At 39.5% G+C, this 16390-nt stretch overlaps 1 protein-coding gene across 8 annotated transcripts; it reads left to right on the top strand.

Annotated features, from left to right (window-relative positions):
• Positions 1-4699: 4699 nt before the first annotated feature.
• LOC103713616 (uncharacterized) lies at positions 4700-14722 on the top strand. 8 transcript variants are annotated; one of them, XM_088715706.1, is made up of 7 exons: positions 4718-4920; positions 6113-7353; positions 7870-7918; positions 11510-11626; positions 11985-12202; positions 12324-12524; positions 13757-14001. In XM_088715706.1, the coding sequence occupies exons 2-5, from the start codon at positions 7193-7195 to the stop codon at positions 12024-12026; spliced, it is 369 nt and encodes a 122-aa protein (XP_088571832.1). In that variant the 5' UTR covers positions 4718-4920; positions 6113-7192; the 3' UTR covers positions 12027-12202; positions 12324-12524; positions 13757-14001. The 8 variants fall into 8 exon arrangements, 1 of the variants encoding a protein (XP_088571832.1); XR_016399203.1 differs by lacking the exon at positions 11510-11626 and having other exon boundaries at positions 6113-6421; XR_016399202.1 differs by having other exon boundaries at positions 6113-6421; positions 11510-12202.
• The last annotated feature ends 1668 nt before the right edge of the window (positions 14723-16390 follow it).

Below are 16390 nucleotides of genomic sequence, written 5' to 3'. Positions count from 1 at the left end.
AGCTTGAGGTTTGGTATGCAATATCAATGGAACCTACTCTAGCAAAAAAAAAAAAAAAAAAAAAAAAAAATAGGAACCTCCAACTATACAGTGGCAGTGAGGGTTATAAATAATTTGCAATCTGACTGTGGAGTTATATATCGCTTTGTTAATGCATTTCATTCCAAGTGAAAAGTATCTCCGTTAGCCTCCTTGTAAATCTGAGGTGGTTCGGTACTCTAGTCAGGGAAGTCAAATACTTTCAAAGTTCTTCAAGTGAATGGCGAATAGGCCATGTTGAAGCACACTTATTATTAATCTATTCAACTACTGCTTTTAATCCAAATAAAACCATAATCTAATGTTATTTCTTGTCAATCTTTTTGATGTAATTATTTCTTTTCAATCGAATAACATATTTGGCAATCTGAAGTAAATTGAGTAATTTGACGTGGATGGTATCGGATGTGGCAAGCCTTGGCTAGTAAGGGCATATCAGAAAACACATGAATCGATGCCAATAAAACATTGATGGCACATCCTGTCCATCTCTTAGCACGATAATTGTTTCTCATCATTGTATCATTTCAATACAACGTACCATTAATTTGTTTCTTGAACGGTTCGTACATGGTGGAAGATTATCCCATCAACAGTGTTTCTGTTGGAACATATTTCTCATAATTGCATCCTTTCGTTGTAAGTACTATTGGTTTACTTCAATGGTTCATGGCCCGAAACTTCATTTCATAGGAATATAGATGGAATCGGGCTCAACCATTGGATAGCAAGTTTGTCAGTACTATAGTAGGCTGCAGGCTATACATCAATGATATTTAAGAGTTCGATGAGTTGGGGTATTTCCGACGATTCCTAAAATAATATGATGATTTTTGAGAATTATTTATTTTATAAAATAATTACAGGAGAAAATAAATTTTATTATATTTAATTGGTAGAAATATTATTTCAAAAAATGGCATTAGAAAACATTACTATGTTTGTTTGAAGGTAATTCTATATAGGAATATAACAAAATTTTTAACAATGCTTTTAAATAAACAATTCAACTAATAATATTTTTTTGTCGATCTATTTGTTGGCCATTTATAGCATTATATAAACAATATCAATATTGGCCATTTCAAATATTGAAATATATTTACAGGAGTTAATAAATATTTCTAAATTTATTATACATATATTTGAAAATATATTTTTTTATTATAAATAAATTTTAGTATATTTTGGCATATAAATAAATATATTAATTATTAATAAATTCTATGTTAGATTTATTTTTTTATTTTTTTGGTAAAACGGTCGCTTACGTTAATTTGGCGTGAGTACAACCAACTGAGTCAAGATACAAAGCATAGCCTAAAGAAAGGAGTACAACATCAGCCCATGTCCATGAGACCTCTTGGAAGTGATGGGCAGCAAAGGAGGCCACCCAATCAGCCGCTCTGTTCGCCTCCTGGTGTACATGAGCAGTCTAAAAGAAGTCACAATCTTGCACCATCGACTGTATATTGCTAAGAAGAGGATGGTCGTCAACCTGTCACACAGCATCCTTAATCCAGTCGATCACCATAGCAGAGTTTCCTTCTAGGGTGATCTCAGTAGCCCCTAGAACAGTCCTTGCATAGGTGATGTCCTCCCATGTCGCCCTAAGCTCCGCTCCTATGACTGTCATGCCATAGATGTGTTGCCCTCCAGCAGCAATCAGGTGGGAATTGTGATCTCGGATCACGAACCCCATCCCTCCTCTATCACCTCCTGCTAGCATACTACCGTCGAAGTTCACCTTGAGGTGACCTGGGGGTGGGGATTCCCAAGTGACAAGAATGACTCTGGGTGCTATGATAGTGATATGGGAACCCTAGGTGTCCCTAATCCTCCCAAGTGAATTCGCCCTGGTGGTGTCAATAATCATGGTCACATGACAGATAGCTCTGTCCACCACAGCTCGCTGGGGTGACCTCCTCCCCTCGAAGATGTAGGCATTCCTGTATAACCAAATATAATAAGCCAGGTAAGCACAGGTGACGCCCCACTCCACCGTCCCTTGCCTCCGCATGGATACCTATAGATGATGTAGTAAATCCTTCGTCGATCCCCAAACTTGTGGTAGAGATAGTGCTGCGCTCGTCTGCACCAGCGTCGCCCAAAGGCAGTAAAGAAAAGCATGGCTAATGATCTTCTTCTCGTCAGGGCAATCCTCACACATCAAAGTCGTCCTGACGTCCCTCTTAGTCATTACACTGTAGGTTAGAAAGCATCCCCAAGCCACCTTTCAGATGAATAAAGCCACTCGAGGATGGACGCACTGCCGCTAGATCCACCTGCCCTCTATTTATCGGGTAGTCTCCCTCCCCATCATTGCCTGCAGATCTCTAGCATGCACCCTCGTCCTCCTTGTCGGAGTCCATACCAGCCTGTCCACCCCATCTCCAGTCGAGATCAGAAGCTCCAAGACCCTCTCAACTGGCTGCTCCCCGAGGACGTCCCGAATTTGCACCTCATTCCAACTGCCCGTATCAGGAGTAATCAGCTCAGTAACCCTACACCCCAACAATCTCGCCGAGTCCACCATCATCGGCATCCGCCCGAGTTGCTAATTATTTATTAGTATTTAATATTTATTAATAAATATTTTAATATATTAGTTAATATTAATATAAATATATGTGAGGATATTCTTATCAACAAATGATAATTTACTTTCACTCGATGGTCTAGTGAGGAAAAATTAATACCATCTCCCTGGCGGTATTTGTTTTATGTTCTCTTTTACAACAATAGGTATGAGATCCACTATTTAGTGTATCGTCTCTCTCATCTGGTTTTTTTTATCAAACATGGTAGCTTGACATGAGATTTATTTTTCTATACAAAATTATCCCCAACCAAATGAGTTCTTAAAGAAAAAAAATAATTAAAAAATTAGTTATTGAGAAAATAAGATATATAATTTATACTATAGTTAGCGAGGAGGGAATTCATTGGACAACTCAAATTTGTAATACTGATCAAAAACCTTTTTTCGAAAAAATTGAAACAGTTTCTAGTTTAGATTTTTGGATAGAACAAAAAGACCAAGCGCTCGGTAGCTTCTCTCTCTCTCTTTTTTTTTTTGTACATCGGCGCCTCACACAAATTGGGTGTGAGTGCAGGCCATAAAGTCCAAGAGGAGGAAATACATCGAAGCCGACACCATGGCGTAAGTATCCCAAGCAAAGACCCCGAAGTGGTGCGCCGCAAAGAATGCCTCCTAGTCCGCCATACTATTAGCCTCTTGGAAGACATGGGTAGCCCGGTGAGAGGTACACTCTCCCAAGAGTCTGCGATGTCATGTATTAGTCGCAACCCGCCTATATCACAGCCCAACTCCTGGACCCACTCGATCACTATGGCTGAGTCCCTCTCCAGGATAATGTGATTCGTGCCTAGCACTCTCCTTGTATAGGAAACACCCTCTCATGCAGCCCGAACCTCGATGCCTAGCCACCAACAGTATTGTTCACGGCCGGAGCCAGTGTCGTGGGGCTCGTTTAGTGAGCGCACTCGATGCGGGCAATGCGCTCAGAGAGGCGATGCTGGTGGTAGGTGTGGTGGGGGTCGGAGGGGAACAGGAAGCTGAAGTGACTGCGTCCAAGGTTGGTGGCGAGGATTCCGGTCGGCGACGATGGTTACCATGGTTTTGATGGCGAGTCGATTTTCCAAGTTCGGGGGAACAAGGTTGCCATCATCGGAGGAAGAGGGTGGAACTGCGTGTTAGTCTAGTAATATGCTTAATAAAAAATTTAAATTACATAAAAAAATTAACAATTGTAATAAAATAGTAGTAAAAAAATATCTGGACTTTGAGGTGTGAGAGGCACGCCAAGAGACGCACCGTCCTAAAACCGTTGTTGCCTCCCCACGTGCTGGTATTGATGGTCAGCGATAGCTCTAAGATACAACTTGAACAGCTCACAATGGACCTAGTCTGCAATGCACGTATGTAGTAAGCAAGTTATCTAGTCTATATCGATTGCCCAAAATATAAAATAATATATGTAATTATATAAGAGAGAATGATGGTAGTGGGAGATTATGGGAGCAAGAAGAAGACGTAGTGTGTATTATATTTTTAGTGCAAGGAATGACTATACAGATCTTTTATAACCCAACCATAATGGTTGAATAGTTATGGCCTCATTAAAACTATAATGAGATATGATGGAAAGTTTGGAAACTTTCAAATGAATTTTGAAATACCTAGAGGTTATACCAATTCTTTTAAAACTTTATGGATTACAAATCTTTTCTATTAACATCTTTAAAACTTTAAAACTCATTCAAATTCCAACACTGTGCCTGCCCTATCGTGTTGTACGTGTGCTCGGAGAGGGCAGGGCATTCCTGCCTCATATGAAACTCAACCTTTAGGAATGTGAAACTGAAGGTCTCGATAGGGACTGGAAAATAATTTTTCTTAAAATATTTTGTGAAAATAGGAAGTCGACGACTTCGCCCGCTTTACGTTAAGCGTCCGACTCGGGCACCTTTATGCAAATACTTATAGAGTGGAGTCGGCAACGTATGGCCAATTTATTAATTTATTGAGATTTTTAATGGCCGGTTCGTCCGTAGACTGTGTCTTAACTTTTAGCCCCTGTGGACCGGTTTTGTAACATTCGGTCCACAGCGATATAAGCACTTAAATTTCGGTCCATGGGAGACAAAAATTCCCTCCGTAGTCCCTATCTTTCCTATTCTCCCGAGTCCTCCATCTCCAGTCTCTCCGGCCCCGACTCCGTTCTCTCCGGCCTTCGTCGACTTGCTTGTCTCTCCAACTTGTCACGCGTCCTCCAACTCGCCAATTTCTTGGACCTACCCCGATGCGATTGCTTTTGGTTCTGATTTTGTTTCCCCCTATTTCTGGGCAAGGGAGAGGTATGCCTGTTGTGTTATGCTTTTGTTTCTTGGATACCACACTATCATTAGTCTCCTTCATTATTTTGATGATAATGGCTTGCCTTCACTTTAATATGAACGGAAATGAAAAATTTTGGTGGAGAGATATTCAATATGGCTGATATGCCTTTGATCCATTATGCATAAAAGCAAAAATTTCTAGATGAAATTATGTTTTGCCCAAACATGCATGATGTTGGACAATGTATCCAATCAAAACTTTATGTCCAAAAATTGAGCTTGTAAATTCTTTTTTTCTGAAAAGGGTTGACAATTTTAAGTAAGAAAAAGGAAAACAGATTTGAAGGGACTGTGATATAAGTCAGCTACCAACAATTTTATGGCTTTTGCAGCTAGTATCTACTACTATAGCTTCAAATAATGCCCATCTATTCAAAGTTTGTGTATTCAAAAAATTACTACCCAATTAATTTAAATGCACCTTCTCAATATCATTTCCCCACTCTCGATGGTCTTCATTTAGCTACCAATTTATTTTGTGTTTAAAGAGTTCGCAATGGTTGTAGGAGAGTTATACAGAGGATCAAGTATTAGCATGGGAAAGCCTAACCAGTTTCCTGCATGTTGTTGAGATTCCTGATGCATTCTTTATCATGCTGTATTACATTTATATATTGTACAGAAAATGCATTAAGAAAGTATATGAAAATATCATTTTAGCTAATATGCTATGTGACTGTGCATTCTTATAACATTCAACAAAAGAAAAGCATATAAAGATTGCTTCAATGTCATATAAGGAAAGAAATTTCAAAGACATGCATCAGCCTATAAAGTGTTATAATCAAAGTCCAGTGCAAAGCTGAAAGTTGAAGGTGCTTATGTTGATGGGAACCTCTAACATGAAGAACAAATATTTTAAGACATTCAACTGACTATGTGCATTACTACTTTTTAAATTTCAGTTCTTTGGGACTAGCAAAGGAAAACAAGAGCTTAAATGGTTTCGTTGTATCTAGGTCCTGTTTTATTTTTTCCAAGTGAACTTTTTTGTTACATGAATTTGATATGATATGTAGAAATAGAATGAGATCTATAGGTTTATTAACACTGCGTTATTTCTACTTACTATATAGATTCATAAACACTGCTTTTAAATCTTTGCAAGGTTGTTGCTAATAGTTTTGTCTGAATGTGATCTATGATGCAGATGCATACTGGATCGAGATGGAAGGGATAAGAAAGAGCTACGTGAAAACCAAAAAAGGAAAGAATGCTTCAAGCTTGAGGAGAAGCAAAGCAGCTTCTGTTGGTTATAAGAATATGGTCATCGGAAGGTGCTACTTCAGCCACTCCGTGGTGCTCATAGTCACCCTCGTTGAGTCCATATCTTAGGAGCAAAAGCAAAGGGTGGCTGGCACTCCATTTGGATATCTGCTTCTGTATAACAAGTAGAATAGGTCACTCTTAGGTGCTTTGCTCTCCTTCAGGGATGATAAAGAGGAGGCTTTTTAGTTTGGTAAGGTGCTGGTGCCTTTTGTGGGGACTGATTTTGCCCTCATCCTTGGTTTTGAGGGCCATAGGTAATAAGGTCGAACTACAAAGGGAGGAAAAGTTTCAGTCCAACCTCATCACCCAATATTTTGATTGACCAAAAAAGGCTATTAGGGATGCAGTATAGAATAAACTAAAAAGCCTTATTGGAAAGTATGGGCAGCAAGATTTAGAGGATTTTACAAAATTATAGGTTGTGTATATTTTTGTGACTATCCTCTTCCCAACCATGCACTACTATATTCCTAAGGCATTATATGTATATCAACTTTGACCGCTTAGGATCATATGGTTGGGATCCCGTGGAACCATGAAACTCCTCCATGGAGGGTGAGCACACATCTCAAATGAACCATGGAACCAGAGAAACATCTTCGTATCGGACCATATGGAGAGATATTCGAGTGTGCCGTCGAGTCGGTACCCAAAAAGGGCCAAACTTAGATAGGGAATATACCATGGGAACCAAAAAAATCTAAGCCGAAATTCCACCATACAGGATGAGCACGTATCACAAATTGTATCAGAGAAATATCTCCCTATCAAACCATACTGAGGGATATTTGAGCATGTTGGTGGACCAATGCCTGAGAGAGCTAATTTTAGATAGGTGCACTGTGGAAACTAGTCCAATCTAAGCCGAAACTCCAGAGTGGAGGATGAACACGTATCGCAAATATAGAATCAAGCTAACTGGGCCTAACCTGGACCAAAGTCGGCAGGCCTAGTGGCCGGCATGACACCTCGGTTGACCGCTGCCACCCAAAATCCCCTTCCTCCTCTCTTTAGATCCCGGTTGCCTGCCTCCCCTGTTCTGAGTGCCATTTCCTCTCTTCTAGCCGAGAATGCCGAAAATCGCCACTGCCGGCCGAAGTCCACCGCCTCCACCCCTCGTCGGTGAGTTCCCCACCCCCGTCACCATCTCCTTGGGCTGTGAGGGCTGCCACCATGGCAGCTAGTGGCGCTGCCCCTCTTGCTTACTTTCTAACTTTTTGGCTGAGCACGGTCATTCCCTTCGACCATCGCCGCGTGCTCTCCGTTGCCGCCACCGCTTCCGGCTACCATTCGCCGGATCTCGACCACGGCAGTCACCATGAACCACCCTCTCATCCTTCCCCTGATTACCAAGAAAAGAAGAAAGAAGAAAGAAAGAAAAGAGGAGAGAGAAAATCCATCCCTCTCTTCCTCTCTCTCTCATTTCTTCTCTCTTCTCTTTCTAATCTCCCCAATAAGAGAGGTTCCATCCTTGGTTCGTCCTTTCTCTCTCTACTTGATTTGTAGATTTTAGGCCGATTTACCCAGTTAGGACTTGAAGCTTGCCCAGGTCTATTTCGAGTTGCTTAGAGCTTTTTAATTTGTATTTAGATTTTTAAATAGTGAATAACAAGTAATCTTCTTAAACGATTTTGATAGGTGCAACGGATTTGCACAACTGAACCTAGCGATCTTTGGGCGAACAGACGTAAGTGACCTGGCACAAACCTTACTAATTTTTGAATTATTGGTCAATTTAATTTATATGGACTATAAAAAATATAAACTATATTGATATGATTGGCTTTGCAATGGGATCGAGTATATGATTGTTTTTACTATTCATATTTTTATAGCATTGTCTCATGGATGAATGATTTCCAAATTATGAAAAAGTGCATAACCCTATGAAGATGATACATATAGGGTCTAATGATAAATTATGAACTTTTATGAAAATAGCGGATTGATGAAAAATAATTTCATGATAGTTTTATTATTATAGATTATTTATGGATCACGAACTTTGTAAAGATATTTAGTAATTTATTCATGTATGATTTAAGAAAATATATTTTTAAAAAATATGAAATATTTTATGAGCTCTCAGATTCCTATGACCGCCTCTAAAAATGGAGGCCAATCGATACCTTGAAGCTAGCATCCAACGAAAATGGCCCTCTGCCAACGGGTTAAAGTTGGTAATGAATACAAACTATGATATTTTGTCGATTACGAAAATGACCTTATCACGGGTTATAATGACCGTAGCGCGAAAAATATGTGAGCACTATTTTAATTAAAAGTATGGACTAATGAAAAATATTTGACAATCACAAATATTTTAAGTTGCACTTTCGTCTTTACGAACTTGCATAATTTGTGCATAAATGATTGGTTGCTATGACACAGTTTGTTATTATGATTATGAAATATTTTATTTTACAGTATAAATTTACTTTTCAAACGATGCATTGAATCATGTAAAGAAATATATGCTTGATCTGGTAAGATGGTGCATGGTTACTTACTGATCCGCAAAGCTCATTTATCCCTTTATGTTTTTTTTTTTTTGATAATTAAGATTTCTAGGAGTAGGAAGGAATATGAATGAAGGATGAAAGAATAAAGCTGGAAACATAGATGCAAGCTATCAATAAATATAGCTATGACTATAAAGTTTGAGTTATGCAGTCTTGAATATTCAAATATTGGATTTAGATGCTCTATACTCGCCTCTTTTTAATTAGCAAATGGAATTAGACTAAATTTATTATTCTATAAATTTTTATAAAGAATATTTTTGATTGTGGGCTTCGCATTATTGTGGGCAATACCCTACGGTAGCACAGCCATGTCATGCTCCGAATTGGGGCATGACAGCAAATGACCTATGGAGCTGGAGAAATATCTTCGTATCGGACCATAAGGGGAGATATTTGAGTGTGCTAGTGGATCGATGCCCGAGAGGGCTGATCTCAGGTGAGGCAATGCACCATGGAAACTAGTCCAATCTAAGCCGAAACTCCACCATGGAGGACGAGCACATATTGCAAATGAAGTGAAGAGCTGGAGAAACATCTCAATATTAGAGCATACAGGGAGATATTCGAGCATGCCCGTGGACCACATGTTGATGATCATTCTTCACAAATACCAAATCCCTATAATTTATGATGCAAAAGTTACAAATTATGTTACGAAGGGTTTCTACATCCTTAAATTTCTGACCGACACCCTCTATGGAGCTCTTCTAAGCATCCAAAGTGTTTCTTCGACTTGGTTCCTCTTCAATTGTAGCTCTTGTTTCTTTGACAACTCGACGAAAATCACTTTAGCTGCCGAAGGAGGTAAAACGATACGAGCTACTCTTTGGAGTATTTTTGCAATGGCATGCATGCACAATATTTTGGGATGGACCACTATCCTTGCAACATAAAAAGATAATTTTTTTAATATTTTAGCAAACAGTTTGCACTTAAAATAGATTGCATATATGTAGATCATAATTAGTACATATAGGAAGCCACTAGATATGCACAATAAGACTAATTAAAAAGCAAAATACCAAAAAAAAGGAGTACCAATAATTTATGTATTACCTCATGTCGATTACGACATTAGTGCCTTCAGTCACGCTTGCAGAATGACCGACAACCATCTCAATTATCTTAGTATTTAACTTGACATGTATTTCATGCATATTCCTAATATCTTTATTGACCATGAGTGTAACAAGCAGTAATTTTTTGGAATATAGAATTTTACATCCATGGTTGCAGAAGATAGATGGTTCCATCTCTGTACTATTGCATTGTAAATATGATTGAGAGTTGTATCTTGTGAGATGAAAATGATGTGAGCTTCACTGCCTTAAGAGGACATAACTATGAAAACCGGGCTGCTTATGTTCTTCGAAGCCATGACTGTTTGAATGCTAGATGAGACTCTTTGAAGTTTTGAAGAGACGGGATTGATTTTTTCGATTTCTCTTTCTGAAGGGGGAAGAGTTGATAAAAAGAGATTCTACAGCTTTTCTTTAACAAGATGAAAAGAGAATGATGAAAGAGAGTGGGGAGGACTCTTCTTTAGGAACCTTTTTTAGGGGATTGATAGAATAAGCAGAGGAATTTTTCTGAGGGCTTCTTTCAGGGAAGGAGATAGCCAAATGGGGGGATTTGGGCATGCGTAGGCATGCGTAATTAAGGAAAGCTTGGATGATGTGCTCCTGTAGGGATTCACGGGCTCATATCGTTCCTTAATGGTGCAGTCTTGTGGGGATTCGTGGGCTGGGTATCGTTTCTTAACGGACCGCCTGGTGCATACCATGGGGGTGTTGTTGGGATTTTCAAATTTACAATGTTGTGTTAGAGATCGGAAATTAAATCATGAAATACCTTGTGGGCTGAAAATAGAAGTCCCAGTCAATAGTGAGTTTTTGTTACACTAGTCCACAGGGACTGCAACATAAATAGTGCTAAATTATTAATATAAAGCTTGTCTTTTCAGCTCTCTCCCAAATTCTCCATTCCTTGGATTGACATGTCCCTTCTCTCTTCTTGATCATCCATGAGCTTCAGAGGCAAATGAAGTGCCATCTATAGGCAAATGAGATATAACTGCTTAATGAGGTGCCATCCTGACACTGAGGCATACTTACAGAGTAAAACTTTTGAGTGCGTGCTGGAAATAACACATTCTTTCGTCGGTATATTGCTTGAGATAATGATTATGATGACTTATAATGATTAGCCATTTCAGTTAATCTTTTTGTCCTCCTGTCTGAAGATATATAACAATGCATCGAACATCAGTTTGCGATAATTATGCATAAGCATGGTAAGTACTCCTTTGAAGTGTTTTTATCTTAGTTGTGTATCAAACAGATGCTATGTGTATGTTTTGAGAATTCACTGGTCACCCACATCAATGCTGCCATCAGATATCAGTATCCATGTGGACTAAACAGCAGTTTTGGATCATGAAAAGACAGTAGTTTTGGTTGAATTACTAAAAATGCCTACATGTTTGTGTCACTGAAAATTGAAGTCCACCCTAGCTAGAATAGATCTGACCACTCTGAGTTGCTTGTATTCGAACAAATTAATGTTAAGTTTGCATTTGCATCCAGCTGATTTGGGGTATGTTCTTAAAGGACAAAAAAAAAATTCTTGGTTTGCGTTTTTCAGTTTCAACAAGGGAGATTTTATGCAGCTACTTTACTACAAACAATTAATTAATGTGAACCAGAGACTGTCATTCAAATCATGAAGTTTTACTCGAACACTAACATTCCCAGGATGATGAGGATGAGAATGAAGAGGAAGATGGTGGATTGAGTAAACCTGAGAAGGAGTTGAATAAACTGCTTGAACGAGCTGCTGGACTAAATGAATCAGATGGTGGTGATGATGATGTAAATGAAGTTTACCCAATAAGAATTCTGCATATTTTTGATGACTTGGCCTTTTTGCTTTGTATACATTGCATATTCGAGAGTCCGGTTGCAATGCACCATGATCTTATCCTAGAACCAATCCTATAATTGTATTCTCTAGGTATCTATATGTTTAGCAATTTTAAAAACCTAGGCTTGCATGCTTTTCTGATTTAGTTGTAATTTTGATTGCTCAGTGGCTGCAAGGTATTTACAATAAGTTCATTTGTTTAATTATGCTATGAAGATGCAACATTCTGAATGTCATTGAACTGTCATCTTCTCCCAGATATTGCATTTGTAACTGATTTTGGTGCTCTCTCTTTGGCCCATCTAGGAGGATGAGATTGGCATGCCACCTCTGCTTGCTCCAAAATAAAAGGATACACCTAAGGATGAACCAACAGACAGCAACCCTGAAAAGCAGTACCACCTTCTAGATCTGCGCGGGGCATGCCAGCTATGTCCAAATTATCAAAAGACATAGAGGAAATCTAGAGGTGATGATGTGAAGTTGCTAATGGTGCACCTGCAAAGAAAGTCAAGAAGGATCATGTCCGTGTTTCTTATTTGAAGTTTAGATCTTTTAGTTTGTGATCTTTAGTTTACATGAGGCTCATTGCATTGCTATATGCCCTGTTTGCTTGACTAAGAAGTCATGCTTTCTTTGGTTTAGGACTCAAAATCATCAGTTGTTAAGGATGAACCTTTAACCTATTGTGCCTCCCAAAGCATCCGGTTCAACATCTGGTAGAATTGGACCAGCATCTTCTGCGGCTGCAGTTACAGAGGAGGAGATTAGGACTGTTTTTAAGTGGCTCCTGTGACCATGCAGGTCTTATTTGTTATATGCAAGGCCAGACTGAAATCCTAGAAGGTTTGTTGTTTGCATATCTTCCTTTTTTTTTCGGTCGACACCAAGTAATTGGGACAAGGCTTGATGATTGATGATTGCATTATTGGTTGTCTTGCTTCATATTCTTAAGAGTTTGCTATACTGCACATCTTTTGTACATATTCTTTTCAAGTCTTTTAAGTGTGGCTGTAATCTTTGAGGATCAAACACAGCACCTTACTCTTAAAATGACTGACATAACCTGATATCTTGGCTAATTTATTAAATCTTGTACTGATATTATGCTACATAGAAATTGATATTAACTATGATAGCTAGAGCCACTATTTCATATGTTCTGTTTTGGCGAGTACCCGATGCTACACCGATTGGTATTTTCAATGCGATCCTGGCCAGGATAAAAGCCATGGTAGCTTGATGATAGGCCTTGCTTGATTTCTGGACCAGGTTTTTTGGTTGCTTGAGCTAGGCATGATAGCCACTCTTCCCTGAGCTTGGTTGGAAATTTGTAACTCCATCCCAGGTATGGCCATTGGCACCATATCATCCTTTGATATCCAGACCATCTACACATGGAGCAACAAATTTGTTACAACCATTGGCTGGTATTGACGGTGTGTCAGCGACAGTGTCATTCACATCATCTGATACAAACACATGGTCGAATAAGTTGGAAGCTGACCGAGCTATTATTCTGCCATGCTCGGATGAACAGTAGCTCTTTCTGTTTCTCAGGTCAATTAAGATTGTTGTGGCAGTGGGAAAATATTGATCATTTTAGTTTTAGAAATAGCACTGCCCTACTTGGCCTTCTGCTGTTATAGACTTCACAAATGAGTTGGGAATAATTTGTATTTACTGAGACGGCCTATATATCATTTCTTTTTTTCTTCGAATGCACATACTATTTAATAATATCATATCAACTTAACAATATTGAGTTCAAAGCCTTTCAGACTCAGCAGGTTGGCCTCTATATGGGAGAGATCCTGGCTTCAAAAATGGGTGGTGTTATCCCATCTGTATTTCTCAAAAAAAAAAAAGAAAAAGAAGGGGGGGGACACTATTTAGATTTAGTTGATTATTCGATCCATAAGTTTTGGTGCTCGGTATTTTCATTAAAAATCAATTGTTTTGTAGTGCCACATGCAATCTAACTTACTGCTGTTTTTCTTTTTCTTTCCTCATTTTTCAATTTGCAGCCTTTTGTGGCAATTTTGTTTCCTCATAGCTGGATGTGTCTATTGCTGCAGGACAAGTCATTTTGCGGATATTCTAAGGAGAATATCAGAAACGCAGAAGGGTCACAACTGTGTTGCGCCGAGAGAGAAATGAATCAAATATTACCTGTACAATTTTTATCCGTGTTGATCTTTTGAATTGTGGTAAGTATTGAGAGGGATAACATCAGGATTGCCCAACTTTCTTCATGAAGAAATTTTGTTTAATTGTTTATTAATGCAGATTTCCACTTGATCATTTCCTTTTTATTCATAAACCCATCGTGTGCATTCACTTTGAATGAGTAGTTTTAAGTTGTTTTAAAATCATATCTTTACTTTAGGGTATCAAATTCACATAAGGGAAACTTAAATGAGCTCAACAGTCAGAGTCAAAGGTGAAACAGTGACTCCAGCCTTGCTCAAAGCCTTTGGAAGCGCATGAAATAGATAAAAGCCTTGCTCATTTTTCGATTTGCAGCCTTGGTAGCAATTTGAGCCAGAGGGCTGGCCTGTCAGCCACAGCATGAGCAACATCATCTATCTTCTCCTTCTGCGCTGTTAAAGCTATCTGCCCACCCGCCTGTGCCTGAGGCAGCACTTCAGCATGCAGTTTGAGACCATTCTTGCAGTTGTTTGGATTGCTGAATGCCGATGGGGTTGCGAAGATCACAAGACTCGAATTCCTCCCTACTTTGCAACTCAGTGATGCTTTTTTCAGCCAATTAGCTTCACAATTAGCTTAGAAGCCCATCTTTTTATGGATATCGGTCACACAGTTCCTCACCACCACCATTATTTATCTCTAGATGTACCTTTCATCTCCAATCTTAAGAATTCGTGAAAAAACTGCAATACTAAACATTGTGCATATTGATCATATACCTGTACGTACTACACAACCATACATTAGTTTCCAGAATAAAACTGTAGTCGTAGAGCTTTTAAAGTTCTGATGTAACTATAGAATGAAAACAAAGTAGCATGCAAAACTCGTTGAAACAAGATAGCATGCGTACAAGAAACCACCACGACAGGTAAACGATTAAAAAGATGCATCTCCGGAAATAGACATGCCTTCATTCCTTTCCCACTACGGCGCTCTCCACCGAATCATCTTGGCAGTAGATTATATGTATGTCAGCTTCCTCCGGCAATCTAAAGCTTACTCTTTTCCCTTGCCTACTTTGGCTTCTACTCAGAGGAACCAATCTCTCTCCCTGGGCCACTTCTCCATGCATCACTCCGTCAATGGAAAAACTCTCCCTTGGTGTGGGGGAAAGACGCCCATAGTTACCCATCTTTGAAGTCAGTGGACAAACCTTTGGAGATTGTCTCCGATGTTGCACTCCACTGGCATTCGAGTAATTGGACTCGAAGCTAGGGGAGGAGAGGAACCACTCCTCCAGTGTTGGCTTCGTCTCCTTTCCTATATTCTCTCGATGGTCCATTTCTTTCTCCTGCTTCGCTATACTAAAGCACCTTGGCTTCAATAATTCCAAGAACGAGTTCCTCCCATGCACTGAAGTATCCTCATCATCAGTGTCGTCATGGTTTGCCAGTGGTGCAGCATTCGATTTCCTGTAATTGCAAAGGTTTGCCAGTGGAGATTGTCTCCAATGTTGCACTCCACTGGCATTCGAGTCATCTGACTCGAAGCTAGAGGGGGAGAGGAACCACTCCCCCAGTGTTGGCTGCTTCTCCTTTCCTATATTCTCCTGAGGGTCCATTTCTTTCTTCCGCTTCGCTATACTAAGGCACCTTGGCTTCAATAATTCCAAGAACGAGTTCCTCCCAAGCACTGAAGTATACTCATCATCATCAGTGTCATCATGGTTTGCCAGTGGTGCAGCATTCGATTTCCTGCTAGTGCAAAGGTTTGATCCCATCTCGCGTAAGATCGTACCAAGCAAATTTCTACTTCCTCGAGATAAGTTGGATGGATTGTTGGGGGAGGATTATAAAGGGATGGGTAAGTCTAGAGATGAAAATGTTTCCCCCTCTTATAATTCTTCATACTTAGACCGACGACTTCTTTGTCGATCTCACCGATTCTTTGGCCAAAGATAAGTTTTGTCGACGTCAAATTCGACAACGATGGCGACAATAACAAAGAGTTCTTGGTGCTTGGTGTGAGATCCCCATAAAGAATAAGACAAGTTGCCGACTTTGGTAGGAGAAACCTTGTCAAGGCTTGAACTGCTTGGACTATGGAATGAAGCTGTCGTTACTGGTGAGTCCATGTTTGCAGTTTGGGAAGATCAATTAGGTAGAGACAAAAATAGTTCCGCAGTGAAACTTGCATACGAAGTGTCTTATGGAAAGTAGTCGCAGTAGCGTGGGAGTGCTCAAGAGAGAGAGCATGAGCATGGCAGGCTATTGGATGAATGATGTTATCTTTGATCAAGAATAGACGTTCATTTGACAGGCTTAGGGCTTATGGTCAGCAAATCCAGCACAATTGGGAGCGCATGCATGGGTGTCCCATAGCACACCATTAGATGAATGATCCTGTCGCCGCTCTACCTAGGGTTATTACTTGACAAGGTTCAATGAAATCCAAGTAGAAGCATATTATAATTAACAGAGACATCAATGAAAAATTTCCTTGCACTTCTAAAATTATATGGAAATCGCATCTGTCTTCTTTACGTTTAATCCTGACCG

Source organism: Phoenix dactylifera, chromosome 2 (assembly GCF_051530095.1).
Source record: "Phoenix dactylifera cultivar Ajwa chromosome 2, Ajwa_hap1_PhDact_Kaust_v1.1, whole genome shotgun sequence".
NCBI classification, from domain to species: Eukaryota; Viridiplantae; Streptophyta; class Magnoliopsida; order Arecales; family Arecaceae; genus Phoenix; species Phoenix dactylifera.
The sequence above is the reverse complement of the archived record's forward strand: the minus strand, read 5'-3'. Positions and strand labels throughout refer to the sequence as shown.

Coding starts and splice junctions, on each gene's coding strand:
- LOC103713616 (XM_088715706.1), top strand. CDS start 7,193: ATGACACCTCGGTTGACCGCTGCCACCCAAAATCCCCTTCCTCCTCTC. Junction 7,354..7,869: donor ACCGCCTCCACCCCTCGTCG/GTGAGTTCCCCA, acceptor CGATTTTGATAG/GTGCAACGGATTTGCACAAC. Junction 7,919..11,509: donor CGATCTTTGGGCGAACAGAC/GTAAGTGACCTG, acceptor TAACATTCCCAG/GATGATGAGGATGAGAATGA.